At 40.6% G+C, this 16,233-nt stretch overlaps 1 protein-coding gene across 1 annotated transcript in view; it reads left to right on the top strand.

The window, feature by feature from the left end:
• pappaa (pregnancy-associated plasma protein A, pappalysin 1a) overlaps positions 1–16,233 on the top strand; it is a 180,343-nt gene that overhangs the window by 139,469 nt on the left and 24,641 nt on the right. Inside the window, exons 15-20 of the mRNA XM_041811536.1 lie at positions 233–416; positions 2,048–2,249; positions 2,336–2,570; positions 3,174–3,321; positions 5,580–5,695; positions 14,047–14,118. Of these exons, the coding sequence (XP_041667470.1) occupies positions 233–416; positions 2,048–2,249; positions 2,336–2,570; positions 3,174–3,321; positions 5,580–5,695; positions 14,047–14,118 (957 nt within the window). The remainder of the gene's footprint in view (positions 1–232; positions 417–2,047; positions 2,250–2,335; positions 2,571–3,173; positions 3,322–5,579; positions 5,696–14,046; positions 14,119–16,233) is intronic.

Below are 16,233 nucleotides of genomic sequence, written 5' to 3'. Positions count from 1 at the left end.
TGGGTATCCTATGAGGCTTACTGACATGCAGGAAATTAAGCCTGATCAAGCTTTGTTAGGTCACACGCTGATTGGAAACTTGTTGGAGTGGATGCTGAATTGCTTGTAATCACTTTCAGCAAGGTAAACATTTAGAGGATATTTGTGGGACATTCATTTGCAGCGATTCATGTTAGTGTCATTACAATGTCCTTATATGACACTAACATTATATCTTCCTTTTGTTTTTCAGTCGGATTCTTCAGTTACTATAACCTGTGCAAACGGGAAGTGGAACAAGCAGGTGTCATGTGAGCCGGTGGATTGCGGTTTGCCAGACAAATACCATGTCCATCCAGCAAATTTCAGCTTCCCTGAGGGTACCACCTATGGCAAGAAAATAACCTTTCAGTGCAAAGAGCCTGCCCAGCTAATAGGTGAGATGACTAGCCATGCTTGTGTTGCAGGTGTATGCTGTTGATTTTGTGTTACAGTATGTGAAGATATCTGTGATGTTTCAGTCAAATTTCCCATGTAACTATGATTTCAGAGGTGCTGAGGTTAAATTTAGGGATACTTGAGCTACCCAAACAGTGTGTAAAGATGGCCATTGGTCTCTCACAGCATCTCTAGTTGTAATAAGCCCAAACATTAAAACAATTTAATTAGCTAATTGTTTTTTCCACATCCACAGATTGGCTTGCAGCAACAAGCCAAAAACATTATCACAGAATGTTTGTTACTGATTTGGGGGATTATCATAAACACATTATTTGGAAAAAAATGACTTTTACCAAGAAAAACTAATCTGTTTATTGTATTTCAACAAAGATTATCACGACCCTGATTCCAAAAAAATTGGGACACTGTGTAAGATGTGGATAAAAACAATGACATGATTTGCAAACCCATATTTTATTCACAATAGAGCATAAACAACATATGAGATGTTGGAAATGAGACATTTTACTATTTCATGACAAATATTAGCTTATTTTGAATTTGATTGCATCAACGCTTTTCAAAAAAGCAGGGACAGGGCAACAAAATGCTGGAAGAGTAGATGGTAATAATGAAAAACAGCCAAAGGAGCATTTTACAACTAATTAGGTTAACCAGCATCAGATTTGTGATATGACTGGGTATAAAAGGAGCCTTTTAGAGAGGTGGAGTCTCTCAGAAGTAAAGGTAGACAGAGGCTCACTAATCTATGAGAAACTTCATCTAAAAATTGTAGATCAATTTCACAAAAATGTTCTTCAAAGTAAAATTATGACGACTTTGAATATCCAACACTCTACAGTACATGATATCCTCAAAGATTAAGATACTCTGGAGAAATCTCAGTGTGCAAGGGCCATTGCTGAAAGTCAACATTAGATGCTTGTGATTTTCGGCCCCTTGGGAAGCACTGCTTTAAAACCGGGCATGGTTCCATACTGGGAATCACTGCATGGGCTCAGGAACATTTCCAGAAATCGTCTGTCAACACAGTTGGCCCTGCCATCCACCAATGCAAGTTTAAGCTGTGTCATTCAAAGAAGCCATATGCGCACATGATCCAAAAAAACCATTTTCTCTGGGCCAAAGCTCATTTAAGTTTAACTGAGGCAAAATAGAAAACTTCTGTGGTCAGATGAATCAAAATTTGAATAATTTTTTTTTTGGAAACCACATATACTGTGTCCTATCAGCACACAGTTTAAAAGCCTCCATCTCTGATGGTATCAGGTTGCATTTGTGCCTACAGCAGGGGCAGCTTCCACATCTGGATAGGCACAATGAATGCTAAAAAGTACATAGAGGATTAAGAGCAACATATGCTCCTATCCAGTCTCTTTCAGGGAAGGCCTTGCATGTTTCAGCAAGACAATACTAAACCACATACTACATCCATCACAACAGCATGGCTTCACAATTGAAGAAGCCATGCTGAAATGGCCTGCCTGCAGTCCAGACCTTTCACCAACAGAAAACATTTGGAGCATCATAAAACAAAAATCTGGCAAAGAACATCTGTTTTAATGTCTGATTTCTTATTTCTGTAACTTGATTCTTTTCTCTGCAGGTACAAACAACACTCTGTACTGCCTTGAAGATGGTCTTTGGTCCTTCCCTGAAGCACTCTGTGAGCTTCGCTGCCCTGCTCCTCCTCCTGTACCCAACGCCGTGCTGCAGACCAAGCGCTGCAATGAGACGGGCCTCAAAGTGGGCACGCTCTGCAAGTACAAGTGCAAGCCAGGCTACCATGTTGCCAACAAACCTAAGAGGTAAAGAAAGCAAAAAGACTTCTTCAACTTTACATGAACCTTACTAAACCTGCACAAGTCTAAAAGTTAATCGCCTCCCCCTTCAGGCGCGCATTTAAGCGTCAGTGCACCGAGGATGGCAGCTGGCTAGAGGGGGCATGCGAGCCTGTGACTTGTGATCCCCCACCTCCCATCTTCCATGGCTCCTATCACTGCACCGACGGCTTCCGTTTCGACAGCGTCTGCAGACTCAACTGCACCGATCCTGCTGGTAATACTGCTATCGCCGCCACAGGAGGCTCTGCCCATACGGTGAGGCTGCTGCACGCTCCATGCAAGCAGGTCTGTCCATCTCTTTCCTGTCTTTCTATTCTTGCTTTACCTGTGTGTTTGTCCTCTTTTTGTCACGTGTGTTAAAAGTAGAGATTCTCTCTTTTTTCTCTCTTCTTTGCATCCTAAATTTTTGACTTGAAAGGGAGTGAATAATCAAAGTACAATAAGCACAATTAAACCTGTTTGTTTTTGTTGTATTATTGTACATATGATACTATCTTACAGCATATTAGATAAAACATGTTCTCCCAGATGCACTCACTGCCCCAGTCGTCTTTTATCTGATACTTCTTACACTTTCTCCTGTCTGAACACCCGTCTCTCCCCAGCCGTCTCTCTCCCTGTCTCCCTTAGCCCTACTCAATTTGACGCCATGCTAATTAGATTGCCATTGATTTCCAGAATAGTCCTGCTACCACAGACTTCTGAAATGTATACACCTTTTAATCTGTTCTGCCTCTCAGGCGTTGTGGCTTAGGATGCCTGATAAAAATTGGATTGTATTTCTCCCCCCCTTTGCCATCTCAGTGTCCTTGGGCCCGCCTGCTAGTGGTTTACATGCCACTGTTGGTATTTAACTGTTTGTCTGTCAATACATGTGTCATTTTCTAGGGGGCAGGGTCCAATGTGATCCGCTGTAAGAAAGATGGGAACTGGACAGGGTCATTCCGCCTGTGCCCGCACAGCAAAGGACAGTGTTCATTACCTCAGAACCTCCATTATAGCCTACAGTACTCGTGCAGGAGAGGACACGGAATAGGTCTGTATCACCAAAAATAACATACACATTTACTGTGATGCACTTATATGTATTTGCCCCTTCCTGATTTCTTATTTTTTTGCACATTTCTTACACTTGAATGTTTCAGAACATCAAACAAATTTAAATAATACACATAGTTGGGCCTGCAAATGGCCTAGTGGTCTAAAGCGCTACCCATGTAAGTGGGCGGCCTGGGCTTGAATCTGGCCTGCGGCCCTTTGCTGAATGTCTCTCCCCACTCTCTCTCCCTCTTCCAATTCTATCCACTGTCCTCCCCTATGGATTAAAGGCATGAAAAGGCCCAAAAATAAATCTTAAAAAAAAAATTATTATTATTATTATTAACAAAATGCAGTTTTAAATGATGGTTTCATTTATCTAAGTGGAAAAAAGCTATCCAAACCCACCTGACCCTATTTGAAAAAGTGTTGCCCCCTCAAAATCACAAATCAACAGTGATTAACCACGGTTTGTAGAAAGCTGAGTTCAATTTTACTAGCCACACCCAAGCCTGATAACTCCCAGACATGTTAAATCAAGGAATCACTCAAATTAAACCCGTCTGACAAAGTAAAGTAGATTAAAAGATCTAAAAATGCAACACATTATGCCACAATCTAAAGAAATTTCAAGAATAGATAAGAAACAAAGCCATCGACATCTCTAATTTTGGAATGGGTTACAAAGTCATTTCTAAGGCTTTGGGACTCAAGCAAACCACAGTGAAAGCCATTATCCACAAATGGAGAAAACTTCGAACAATGGTGAATCTTCCCAGGAGTGACCAGCCTACCAAGATTACTCCAAGAGAGCATCGCCGACTCATTCACACGGTCATAAAAGAACCCAGAACAACGTCTGAAGACTTGCAGGTCTCATTTGACTCAGATAAGGTCAGTGGTCATGGTTCAACAATAAGAAAGAGACTAGGTAAAAGCAGCATCTATGGGAGAGGCTTATCTCACATTTACCAAAGAAAAATTTTGATGATTAACAAGAAATTTTTGGATAATGGTCTATGGACTGATGAGACAAAAGTTGACCTTTTTAAAACCAACAATTACCATGGTGGTGGTGTGATGGTCTTGGGCTTCTGTGCTTCTTCAGGGACCTGGACAACTTGCTGTAATGATGGGACCATTCATTTTTCACTCCACCAGAAAATCCTGTAGGAAAATGTCTGGCTATGAGTTTGTCACCTCAGACTCAAGCGTACTTGGGTTATGCTGCAGGAAAGTGTGGACTTAAATGTAATTGAGGTGCTGTGGCATGACCTTAAACAGGCAATTCATGCTCAAGAACCCTCAAATGTGGCTGAATTAAAACCTTTTGGAGTCATTTTGGTAGGCTGGCTACTCCTGGGAAGGTTCACCGCTGTTCCAAGTCTTCTCCATTTGTGGATAATGGCTCTTGCTGTGGTTCACCAGAGTCCAAAACACAGAAACAACTTTGTAGGTTGAGAGATTCCAACGAAATTGTTTCTTTTCTACTTTTTGAGATCTTTTAGCCTACTTTACTTTGTCAGACAGAGTCCATTTTTGTGATTTCTTATTTCTTTTGTGATTTCAAAAGATCTGGGAGTAATCAGGCCTAAGCAGAGTTTGACTGTTTCCTCTAACTAAACAATGGCTTATAGCCTAGGTATAAGTATGTATGCCAACTTGTTAATAATTTTGGACACCCTTCTGAAAATAACACAATTTTAGCCATTGTCTTGGAACATAAGAGATAAAAATGTGATTAAACAAAACTTTTACACCTATTAAACACCATGAAGCATGTTGTGGGGCCATTTTTCTTAAGATAGAACTGGAGTTTTAGTTCAAGTATCTGCTAGAATGCAGAAGATAAAGAGGAATTCCACCTCTCAGGGTAACGATGACCAAAAGCATGCTTCCAAATCTACAAAAGAAAGGCTTCAGTAGAAGAAGATACATGTTTTGAAGTGGGCCAGCTGGAGTCCAGACCTGAATCTTGATGAAATTATGTGGGGTGACAAGAACACAGGAAGTAACCTTGTAATCTGACAGAATGAGTGGTTTTGCAAGGAAGAGTAGGCAAAGTGAGCCAAGTCAAGATACTTTAGACTGTCTACTCTAAAAAACTGAATGTTGAAATAAAATTAAAGCATGCAGCAGAGAAAAAAAATGGTGGTGACTTTTTCTAGCAACTGTATTTCAAATGTGGTTCAAGGTGTTTGTACATACTTTAATTGGTGTCTTTTTGTCACTACCTCTGTCTACCCTCAAATCCAGGTGAGGAGTGTGAGCTGACATGCCGAGAGAGCAACAACGAAGTGGTGATCCTGCCCAGCAACATGACAGTAGAAAGTGTTCTAAAGGAGCACTGGAGGAACCCTCACAAAGTCAAAGTAGGTTTCCACGTGTCTGTGTCATGCTCTCGACTCTCAGACGAACTTCACAAAGTTCTGTGATCCACAACTCCCTGGTGCTAGGGAATTTCACATATACTGTCAACATCCTGGCTCCATTACCCACAATGCAAAATGCCAGCATGTATCTGTGTTTTGCACCCGATGCCATGCAAATGTTTGTCTTGGACTCATGGCAACCCTTTAAACATTTTGATTTCATTTTTAGACTGGAAGTGTGAAAACACGCTGCTGCCCTATTGCACCCCTGTCCTCAACATGACACGTGAACTACTTTGTTGGGGAAATAAATCAAAGCTGAAAGGCTTGTATTAGGGTAAAGTGTGGAAAAACAAGTATTTGGACCATTCCTTTTAAATGCAACTGGAAAAACAAACCCATGGCAGCCTATTTACTGATGCTGACATACAGTGTGCATAAATAGCAAGCCTCTGAAAGTATTCCAAATGAGCTCCATTTAAAGCCATCTCAATGAGTTTGTTGCTTATGAAACTGACTGATTTGATAGAACTATTTCTATATGACTTAAAAGAACTATCACATCATAAGCATAATGATAGATTGTCTTATAATAACTTGTAATGCCTGAAACTCTTGCCTGATTTCACTTATAGTGATTAGTAGCATGCTTATGAAAAATTACTTCATTATCCATGGCAAATCTTGACACAGAGTGATTGATTTGACTGCTAATAGAGAGCAGGAGGATGTTTTGTGTTAATACTAGTCAAACATTCATTTTTATACTGATTGTGCTGTTCTGGGTTTGAGGGGCTAGATCCTAACTTTCATTGGGCAAGAGACAGATGACACCCTGGACTGGTTACGACTGACATATAAAAACAACAACCAAGGGCACTCACACTTACGGGCAATTTAGTCACCAAATAACCTAACAAGCAAGATTTGGACTTCAGGAGGAAGCAGTTGTTCCAGGAGAGAATCCACACATGTAAAGTGAGAGCATGCAGGCTTGCATGCAGAAAGGCCCATCTCAACAGGGTTTGAAACCAGGAACCTTCTTGCTGTGATAGTGCTAACCCATTCACTGTGCAGCTCTGACTCACACATGTGCAGGTCCAAAATAGCAACATGTTAGGAGGTATGGCAATGTCCATCGGAGGCACCAGAGGTTACTAATGGGAGCTTCAAAACAGAAATGTTGTCATTTACATTTCTGTTAAATAATACAGTGATGTGAATGTTTAATATTCTGATATTAACATCTTAAAATGCTTGATCAACTGTTCAATATCCACTGCATTGATATATTTCACATTTAGATGGAAAACCCCTCATAGAAAGTGTTTGGGAATGGCAGAACTTTTCAAACAATTCTTGGCAGGTGATTGGATGAACTCTCTGTCACATTCATTACAGGCCAATCAGAGCATCAAAACAAAAGAAGATAGTAGACATTCAAAGCTCCAGTGCTAAGCTAAGCTATATATCCTCGCGCTACCATAGAGTTTGAATGACAAAGTTGCTCTGGGGCTGAAATTAATGCCAAGATGGTTGGGAGACTATAGTCCAGTTCTGATAAAACTGTTGCTATACCATTGCTACATCTGAGCTAAATGCTACAGTGGAGGCAGCCATTGCTAATGGCTCACAGTTAAAATAAACCTAGCATTTTGCTACTGCCTCGTTCTCCTGAAATGACAGCGATTGGTCTGAACTGTTTTCGGTTCCTCGCTAACGTTGTGACTGGAGCTTTGAAAGATTTATTTGCCTGATTGTCTTTCTTATTGTTGAATCATGAATGCTGACCTTAATGAAGTCATGTAGACATTGTTCCGGGTTCTTAATGACCTTCTGGAGGAGTTATAGATGCACTCTTGGAGGAATTTTGGTAGAAAGGAAGGTTTACCAATTTTTGAAGTTTTCCCCATTTGTGGATAATAGCTCTCACTGTGGTTCACTTGACTCCCAAAGCCTTAGAAATGCTTTGTAAGCCTTTCCAGACTGATAGATGTCATTGACTTTGTCTCTTATCTGTTCTTAAATTTCTTTAGACTGTGTTGCTGTTTGAGATCTTTTATCTAAATTCACTTTGTCAGACTGGTTAAAAAAAGTTCCACTTCCTCTATTGGTAATTGTACAAAATAATCTAGCACTAGCCAATGCTACAAAGAAACCGTAAAGCATTGCATTTGTCTATCAGACTGCTAATTAACTTAAATTTGCTAAAACAAGCCACATTTTCAAAAATTTTAACCCAAAATACCTTGGGTTATGTAGTTTCGTCATGCAATCAGGATAATTATGATTAAACCTGCAACCTCAATGATAATAAACTGAAATGAATTGATTTGGACACACCTCACAGCTACTGCTTGAGATAATACCATTTGCCTAAATTGGCAGACAGCAAAACACAGAGATCAGACATTGAGTGGGAGGTCATTAAAACCAGAACTGTACACCTTGTCCCTTCAGGACTAAACCCCCACCCCACCATTACACAAACCCCCATGGAGTCAATTTGGATTTTTATTATTTGAAGGTGGGGCTAAGAGGTGGGGGTTGGGATAAAATGTGTGCGCAGTACGCAAAGTGTACCAGACTACACCTACTCTTCTAATTTTACTCTCCCCACTTAACCTGATTAATGTCAGTGATGTGCAATTTGTTTTAAGTGTTTGTGTCAGCTTAATGCCCTCTGCAGCCCTGCCTGTAGAATCAGAAAAAAGATCTTACTAAACAGCATCAAGTTTTGTAACTAGAGAAGGAGAGAAAGAAGCCACGGCCGAGTAAAGGAACACAATGTATTTCTCGCTGTATTTTTTTCCTACAACTCCTTTTGTTTTTGTTTCAGAGTCACACTGAGTCAGCAGCTTTTTGTGGTGGATGTCGGGAGAGAGGGGTGGCTCGGGCCACGTGGACATGAAATGATCTGTTTTTCATGGATTTGTGTTACTGATATCATTTGTGTTCGGTGGTAATTTGAGATCTGGGGTTATGCTGTTGAGGGCAGTAGATAACATAAGAGAAATCAGAGAGGTGAGGGTGTTGAGGTGAGGGTTTAGGTGGGCAACAGAGGGGTTTCTTTTTGGGTGCATTATAGCATTTGCCATTTTCTATCGTGCTGTCAAATTCCAAACAGACTGCCACCAAAGTTCTTGTGGAGACTTAAGGCAGTTTTATCCCATGTATGCACTTGGACATGCAATTTTTTCTAGTGTGTCAAAGTGATTCTGACCGGTATATTTACTTGATTAAATGACAAGCCACAAAAATTTAAGGCTTGTTGACCAATTGCAGCAAGGAAAAATAAAAATTGAGGAAAATTTGGAGTGATAACAGACCATAAGTTAAGATAAAATCATAAGGTCCTGAAAATTCAAATACAACAGTACAGGTTACGTATAAACAAGCCCTTATGCAGCCATTCAAGGGAACGCATTAAAGAGTAAAGAGAAACTCTGATAGTCTAAGCTTAGCACAAAAAGTAAGGAAATTTGTGTTTTGTAGATTATTTCTTTGTTGTAACAATGCTTCTTGGCAATAAATCTTATACCATTGGAAAGCGCAACATTTGTAAGGAACATGCATTTGTGGGATGAGCAGCAGAGCTGAGTATGTGAGTTGCGCCCATGTCTATTGGTGGAGGCAGTGTGATAGTGTGGGGCGGCATCTCCTTCACGGGAAAAACGAGGCTTGTCATCATTGGAGGCAACCTCAATGCAGAGAGATATGGAGATGAGGTTCTGCAACCAGTGGCAATCCCATATCTCCACAGTCCAGGACCGAACTCTATCCTCCAAGATGACAACGCTCGTCCCCACAGAGCGGGGTTTATCAGAGACTACCTCCAGAAGTTGGAAGTGGAGAGGATGGAATGGCCTGCCAGCAGTCCTGACCTCAACCCCTTTGAACACTTGTGAGATCAGCTTGGGCGTGCTGTTGGTGCCAGAGTGACCGGCACAACCACAATGGCTGACTTGCGACAAATGCTGGTTGAAGAATGGGATGCCATCCCACAGCAGTGTGTGACCAGGCTGGTGACCAGCATGAGGAGGAGGTGCCAGGCGGTTGTAGCTGTGTATGGTTCTTCCACACGCTACTGAGGCTCCTGTTTGTTAAATGAATAAAATGCATAGGCAGAGAAGATTTGACAAATTTTTCATGGGTGCAACCCACATACTCAGCTCTGCTGCTCATCCCACAAATGCATGTTCCTTTCAAATGTGGCATCATTTAAAAGAAAAATAAACAGGCTTTCCAACGGTATAAGATTTATTGCCAAGAAGCATTGTTACAATAAAGAAATAATCTACCAAACACAAATTTCCTTAATTTTTGTGCTACGTCTAGTTTTCACCAAAGTAACTCTGTTACTGTTGAGTATCTGTGAATATTGAGGCTCTATAACAATACAGCTATTTTATAGCCATTTGTTGGTAGAAATTATTAGGGTAATACAATGATAATATTTTTCAGTCCTATACATTGATTTCAAAAGTTAAAATGCTGCTTTTTAATCTGCATGTAGACTCTGTTAACTCTCAATCACACGGTTTGGGGTTTTACACACAGCTAAATGACTTTTAAATAAAAGAACAGGCTGTCAAAAATAATACTAAGAAGCATGAACAGGAGGAGGCTGTTGTGGAAAAAGAAATCAATCATGACAGTGGCTGGTTGTAGTAACAGTAAGGAGGAGGAGCAGACATTACAACATACTTCCAAACTCCCCTCTGGATTTTATGTTCATGTCCCCAAATGTACTCTGTAGTTCTACTTTGCTGAGTTTGAGGTAATTGTTTCCCACCTTAATAAGTTGATTTATTGCCTTTAAACCAGTTGTATTTCAGTTCATAGTGTGACCCACTTAAAATTCTCTCTGCTCCCCTACCTCCACCTACTCTTCTCCCTCTTCTTCCTGTCCCTCTATCTCTAACAATCCTGTGCCCCAAGCACCCTCCTCCCCCTTTATCAGCAAAATTACCCTGTCGGGCTTGCTGCGGAATTAGTCATTTTCTACATGACATGACCTCGTCTGTGGTGGCGCTGGGATAGGGATCTATTTTTACGTGGTATCAGCGCCCCAGGGAGGCTTGAGAGGGTGAGGATCCTATACGTAGTGAGGGGTGAGGCTAGGCCACAATCATGGATTATCATGATTTACGGTCTTGCTGAGAGAGGAAAAAGGGAATGAGAGAGGGAGGAAGTGAGAAAGTGGGGAGAGGAGTTTCTGGATGACATCATCATAGCAGAGCATGGGAAATAAAGGGAATGAAAGTGGAGTATTTCTAGAAAGATTAACCTCTTGGATGAAATGTGCACAGTCTTCCACCATATTTGGGCTAACCATCATAGCCCTGAACACATGTGCGTGCATGGACAGACGTCTCTGAAGGCAATATGTACATAGTTCTATATATTTCCCAATGGTATAGACAAATCCAATTATATTGTAGGAAGGATTACATTTTAAAAAAGCAAAGTGCATATGGATGTGATCTCATCTTTACTGTATTAAAGTTATTGAAAGAGTCCAATGTAAGAGAGTATATTTTTTGCAACTGACTCTGTTTAAAGAAAAACAGCTTTGTCATTGTAAGAATTTTAGAGTGGCCAATCAGACATCAGGGGTCAGCATGAGAAGGATGCCCTCCCACATCTAGGCACAAAACAAGAGCAATCTGTGCAAAGCACAAAACTTTATAGTAATGTTGGTACTAAAAGATGATTCTGCCTTGTGTATGTGCTGAGCGGTAAATGACAGTGTCATCCCCATGTAATTAAACATTTGCGTACTTCTGAGTGCCCCGTTTGGGTACATTTTGACTGATACTGTTGATATAAAGTGTAAATAACAGAAATCCCTGTTATGAGCCCATAGGCACACCATTTTTAACTTCAAGATATTTGAAAGTAAAGCCTTTTCTGAGCACAAGCTTCTTGTTTTAATGCAGTCCACTTGTAATTTTACTTTAAGAATTTGCTGCAATTTCAGTTGGACTTGAACACAGTTGCAGCATTTACTAAAGCAGCTGAAAGGGGGTTGACATTCCTTGCTTCAGGATGGTCGCAAATGGTCGCACATACGTTTGAAAGACCCCTGTAGGGGAGCATTCCTGACAATACAGCCATTAGACAAGCTTGCATTCTATGAAGGCTGTGGGGCAAAGTCCACAGGACTTTCATGTCCAGAATAGGGGGTAATCCTTATGCAGCAAATGTAGGTTGAATGTTGCTGGTGGTGCTTTGGTGTCAACAACCAGTTCTCAACTGTTCCGAGTTAACCCAAGGCAGTCAGTCTAAGTTAGCGCCTGGAGCATGACTTCTCTTCAGGATTACACTTGCATACATGCGGTCAACTTGGTGGACACCTGGTGGGATGGGGCATAGGCCTGGATGATGGCCAAGGTTGGCTCAGCGAAATGCCCAATCAACAAATTCTCCCAAATCTGATCTAACCTGACCTGACGGATAGCAATTAGCCCCTGGGCTATAGTTTGGACACTCCTGATGCAAAGCAAAGGAATTTAAATGGTAAAAACTGTATCTATTTCAAAATAATAGTTTAAGCCAAGTTTAGACTGCAGATGTGCAAGATGAGAGTTGCTCTGCAACATCCAGTGACTTCACATTGCTGCAACTGGGAGTGACAATGTATCATTTCTATGACAACGACTCTCCGTACTTCAGTTTCCATTTCCACTGTTCATGTCTGTCTTAAAGCTGCATCTAACTAGCGTAGATTTCACCGAGGATAGTGATTGGACTTACTTGCTTCGGTTGCAATTCTGCTTTTGTCAAGAAAGCAAAAACATAAAAACATGAGAAGCCAGACTTTGTAACCATTCTTGGGGGCTTAATCTGAATACCCAAGGAGTGTATGCCAATTTATGCCATGAGTTTATAGGGAGATATACCATCATTTTTCAAGTCCTCCCAACTTAGAGAAATTGTTACCTCTAATATTGTTCCTCCATCCAAAAGCCAATCATTTGAACCATCTAAATGTTTTCAGCTTTGTATCATATGAGACTGGCTGACTTGCTGATTGGCTGTTCAGACCCATGATGTACCTTATTTTCTTAAACCAGCAGCTGGTGACTTGACAAACTGGATAGCAGGCAACATCATCAGCCCGACTGATTTGAGTGGCAATGGCGAGGTTTGCCTAGTTGCAACTGTCCCATGAAACACTCTAAAACAGTTTTACTGCCACACTAATCTTTGGTCTGAATTGGGCTTAATTTGTGGTTTAAACAATAATAATGCTGCGTTTATTTTCCTTTATTATTCAGTTTTATTTGCCAGTTATAAATTCCATTGAATAGTAAACTCTAACAGCCCATAGAGCTAGAGCTTTTTAATATCATAAACTGGCCTGATTAGAATTGTCAAATGCTGATTTTGGCCCACCGCCCCCCAGCTGAAAAGGTTTGCCATAGTAGATTAGTTCTTCCCCCAGCTTTTAGTCGTCCTCTGCTGCTATGTTGTTGTTCCTCTCCACCTCCAACCCCCCCTCCTCCATCTTTGTTTTTTGCATTGATTTGCTGACAGCACTGAAATGAAAAATACCTTAGTTTGCAGCAACAAAAGAAAAGCACGTCAACTTTGGGAGATATTTGGGCACAGGGGGGGTCCAAGGAATGGACCATCTGAGGTCAGCCAGTCCTTTGCATGCTCAGTACTGTCCAAATCTGCTGTAAACAACACCCCACCTGCTGCCTCGAGCAGACTTATACAACTGCCCCTATGCCTAACATGCAGCACAGATCACACTAGCTCTGTGAACTTATGCAATCTTATATACAAGCATAATACAAGAATGCATCCTTATATGCGAGTGAACATTCTCTGCACAGTGCTACCCATCTGCCTTCAGCAAAAATGTTTTCTGTTACATTACAGCAAAAAACACAGTGGGAGAACAGGATGAGATTCCACACATTCTGCAAAGATATTTGAGAACATGCTACTCTTCGCCTCAATGCCTCTCAGTCACTCTCTTCTTTGCCCTCCTGGGGTGAGGACTTAGTAATGAAAAACAACATTTTATATTTGGTCAAAATCAACTTTTCATGCTTTGTTGTGTCAAGGGAAAAGGTTAGCGCAACTCCAGAAAGGATTTACAATGAAAGCCTCCATGTGTAGCACATGAGCTGTTTGATAACTCCTTTGTTTCACTGAATTTGTTGTGTTTATTCCTCTGTTTGTGGCTAGAAAATTCTAAGCAACTTTAGTCACGGTAGCAGTTATGTTTGCCTTTACAACGATAAAAAGATTTCAGTGAAATGCTGCATATTCTGAACAAACTACTAAGCAATATTTACTTTTAAATAATTGTATTTTTATGCTTTTTCTTTCAGAGTATAGTCTGCACTATGGGACTGAAGTGGTATCCACACCCAGAATTGCTCCACTGCATCAAAGGATGTGAGGTAAGGCCTTCTCCTGACGTCTTTGCTTGTATTTTTTGGTAGATACTAGGAATATTCACAGGTGAATAATGTCAGCTCTAGATAAACACAACTTTATTTGTGTTAGGGTTAGGATTAGGGTTACACACCTGGAAAACAGAGTGTTAGAGCTCAGGGTTAGAGTTAACCCAATATTTATCGCCATTTATTTGACTTAGGATCACAGCATCAGTGGATAAAAGCTGTGAGGTTGGTTTGAAGAGTGTGGTGCATGTCAGCAGTGTTAATCCTACAACATTTTGGTCACTTTGTAAGTTAGGATGGGGTCAGGGTTAGGTTTAGGGGTTAGGTCTAGGGTTAACCCCAAATTTAACAGAATTTATTCAACTCAGTATTATGGCATGAGTGGATAAAAGATGTGAGGTTGGTTTGCAGAATGCAGCTAAGATCAGCAGTGCAAGCCCTGCAAACTTTCGGTCACATTGCAAGTTAGGGTTAGAGTTACATACCTAGGAAACAGAGGGTTAAGATTAGGCATTAGGGTTAGGCTTAACCCAAAATTTAGCACAATTTGCTCAACTCAGGATCACGGCATCAATGGGTAAGAAATGTGAGGTTGGTTTGCAGAGTGTGGAATCCATCAACACTGCAAGCCCTGCTAGCTTTCAGCTACTTTGTAATTTAGGGTTAGGGTTACAAACCTCGAAAAAAGAGGGTTAGGGGTTAGGGTTATGTCAACCCAAAAATTTAACATTTAATTGACTCAGGATCACAACATCAACAGGTAAAGGATGTAACGTTGATTTGCAGAGTATGGCTAATGTTGTCAGTGTGAACCCTGCTGGCTTTTGGTAACTTTATTAGTTAACGTCCACATGCATGTGCTGAATGTGGCTGCTGATTGCTTCAGCCAAGTGAGGTATAACCTGGCACAGCCTACGTACAACTTTATCCACATTTTCTTGATAAATACTGCAAAACATGCTGCTCCTACAAGGTGTTGTTGGTGCAATCCACGCAATGTGCTACATAGGATAGTACATTCTTGAGTTCAACAATGGTTCTAGAAGTACATTCTTCCCAGAGCAGATTTGATTATTAGCCATAATGCCATTTTCAAAGTAGATCTACTAGAAGTTACCTTACTTTGAAACAGTACTTTAATTTCCTGTAAGACAAAAGTATGCATGCTATCAACCTTATTTAAAGAAAAAATAATTATCTGTAATCTTCAGCAAAAACACACACAAGACTACCTACAATGCCACAGTGTCAACAACCTCTGTTAATAGCAGAAAAATTCCCCGCTGTATCACCCATTGGTTGTTGATAATGATAATACATGCATTTACCTAACCCAGACCCTACAATGCATTTACTAAACAGTAAAGCACTGTTTTGGTTTCATGGATGAATTTCACAGCTGAACCAGGGAGGCCAATTTTAACAGAAAAGCTGTTAAAATTAGCCTTCCAGGTTAAGGCTGCAAGAGATCCCAGAATTCATTTTGTTGTTGCTCAACTGAAAGGCCCACTGGCAACTCAATCTTTATATTGTCATGCATGTATTGTATTGCTTGTATTCAGAATTAATAGGGTTATTGCTGCCCTGGGCCTCCTTTTGCAGCTGGACCCCAGAAAACTTATTTTGCACCACGGTTGCTGCAGGCAGACATTGCAGTTGCCTTACCAGAGTGTGCTGAGAGTGACTTTAAGTATGCAATTAATGCTGTACAAAAACAGAAAAAAATGCACTATTTAAGGATTGTAATCTTTTTGCGACTAATGCATTAAAACTTGCAGTTCCATACTGTTTTATGGTACAGTTGATCAGGATTGCGGAGATAAACTGATATCTAATATCTACAGTTGGGTTAACTGACTGGTAACTCAGGGCTAAAGTCTTTGCACCCTCTTTAAAATCAAATCAAAGCCTTAAACCTGTCCAGTGAAAATGTCAACAGATTCAAGTTCAGAAACTTGTACAGGTCAGTATAAGAATATTATCCACTTTTTATTGTTCATAAATGTTACAAGCATAAAAATATGGAACTGCTTGAATGTGCTCACAGGAATAACCAGCTTCACCAAAAGAATCCACCCAAAGATGAACCTCATGCTTAATAAACTCCAAATG

Source organism: Cheilinus undulatus, linkage group 17 (genome assembly GCF_018320785.1).
Source record: "Cheilinus undulatus linkage group 17, ASM1832078v1, whole genome shotgun sequence".
NCBI lineage: Eukaryota > Metazoa > Chordata > Actinopteri > Labriformes > Labridae > Cheilinus > Cheilinus undulatus.
Note: the sequence above shows the minus strand (reverse complement) of the source record. Positions and strands in the feature narration are given on the sequence as shown.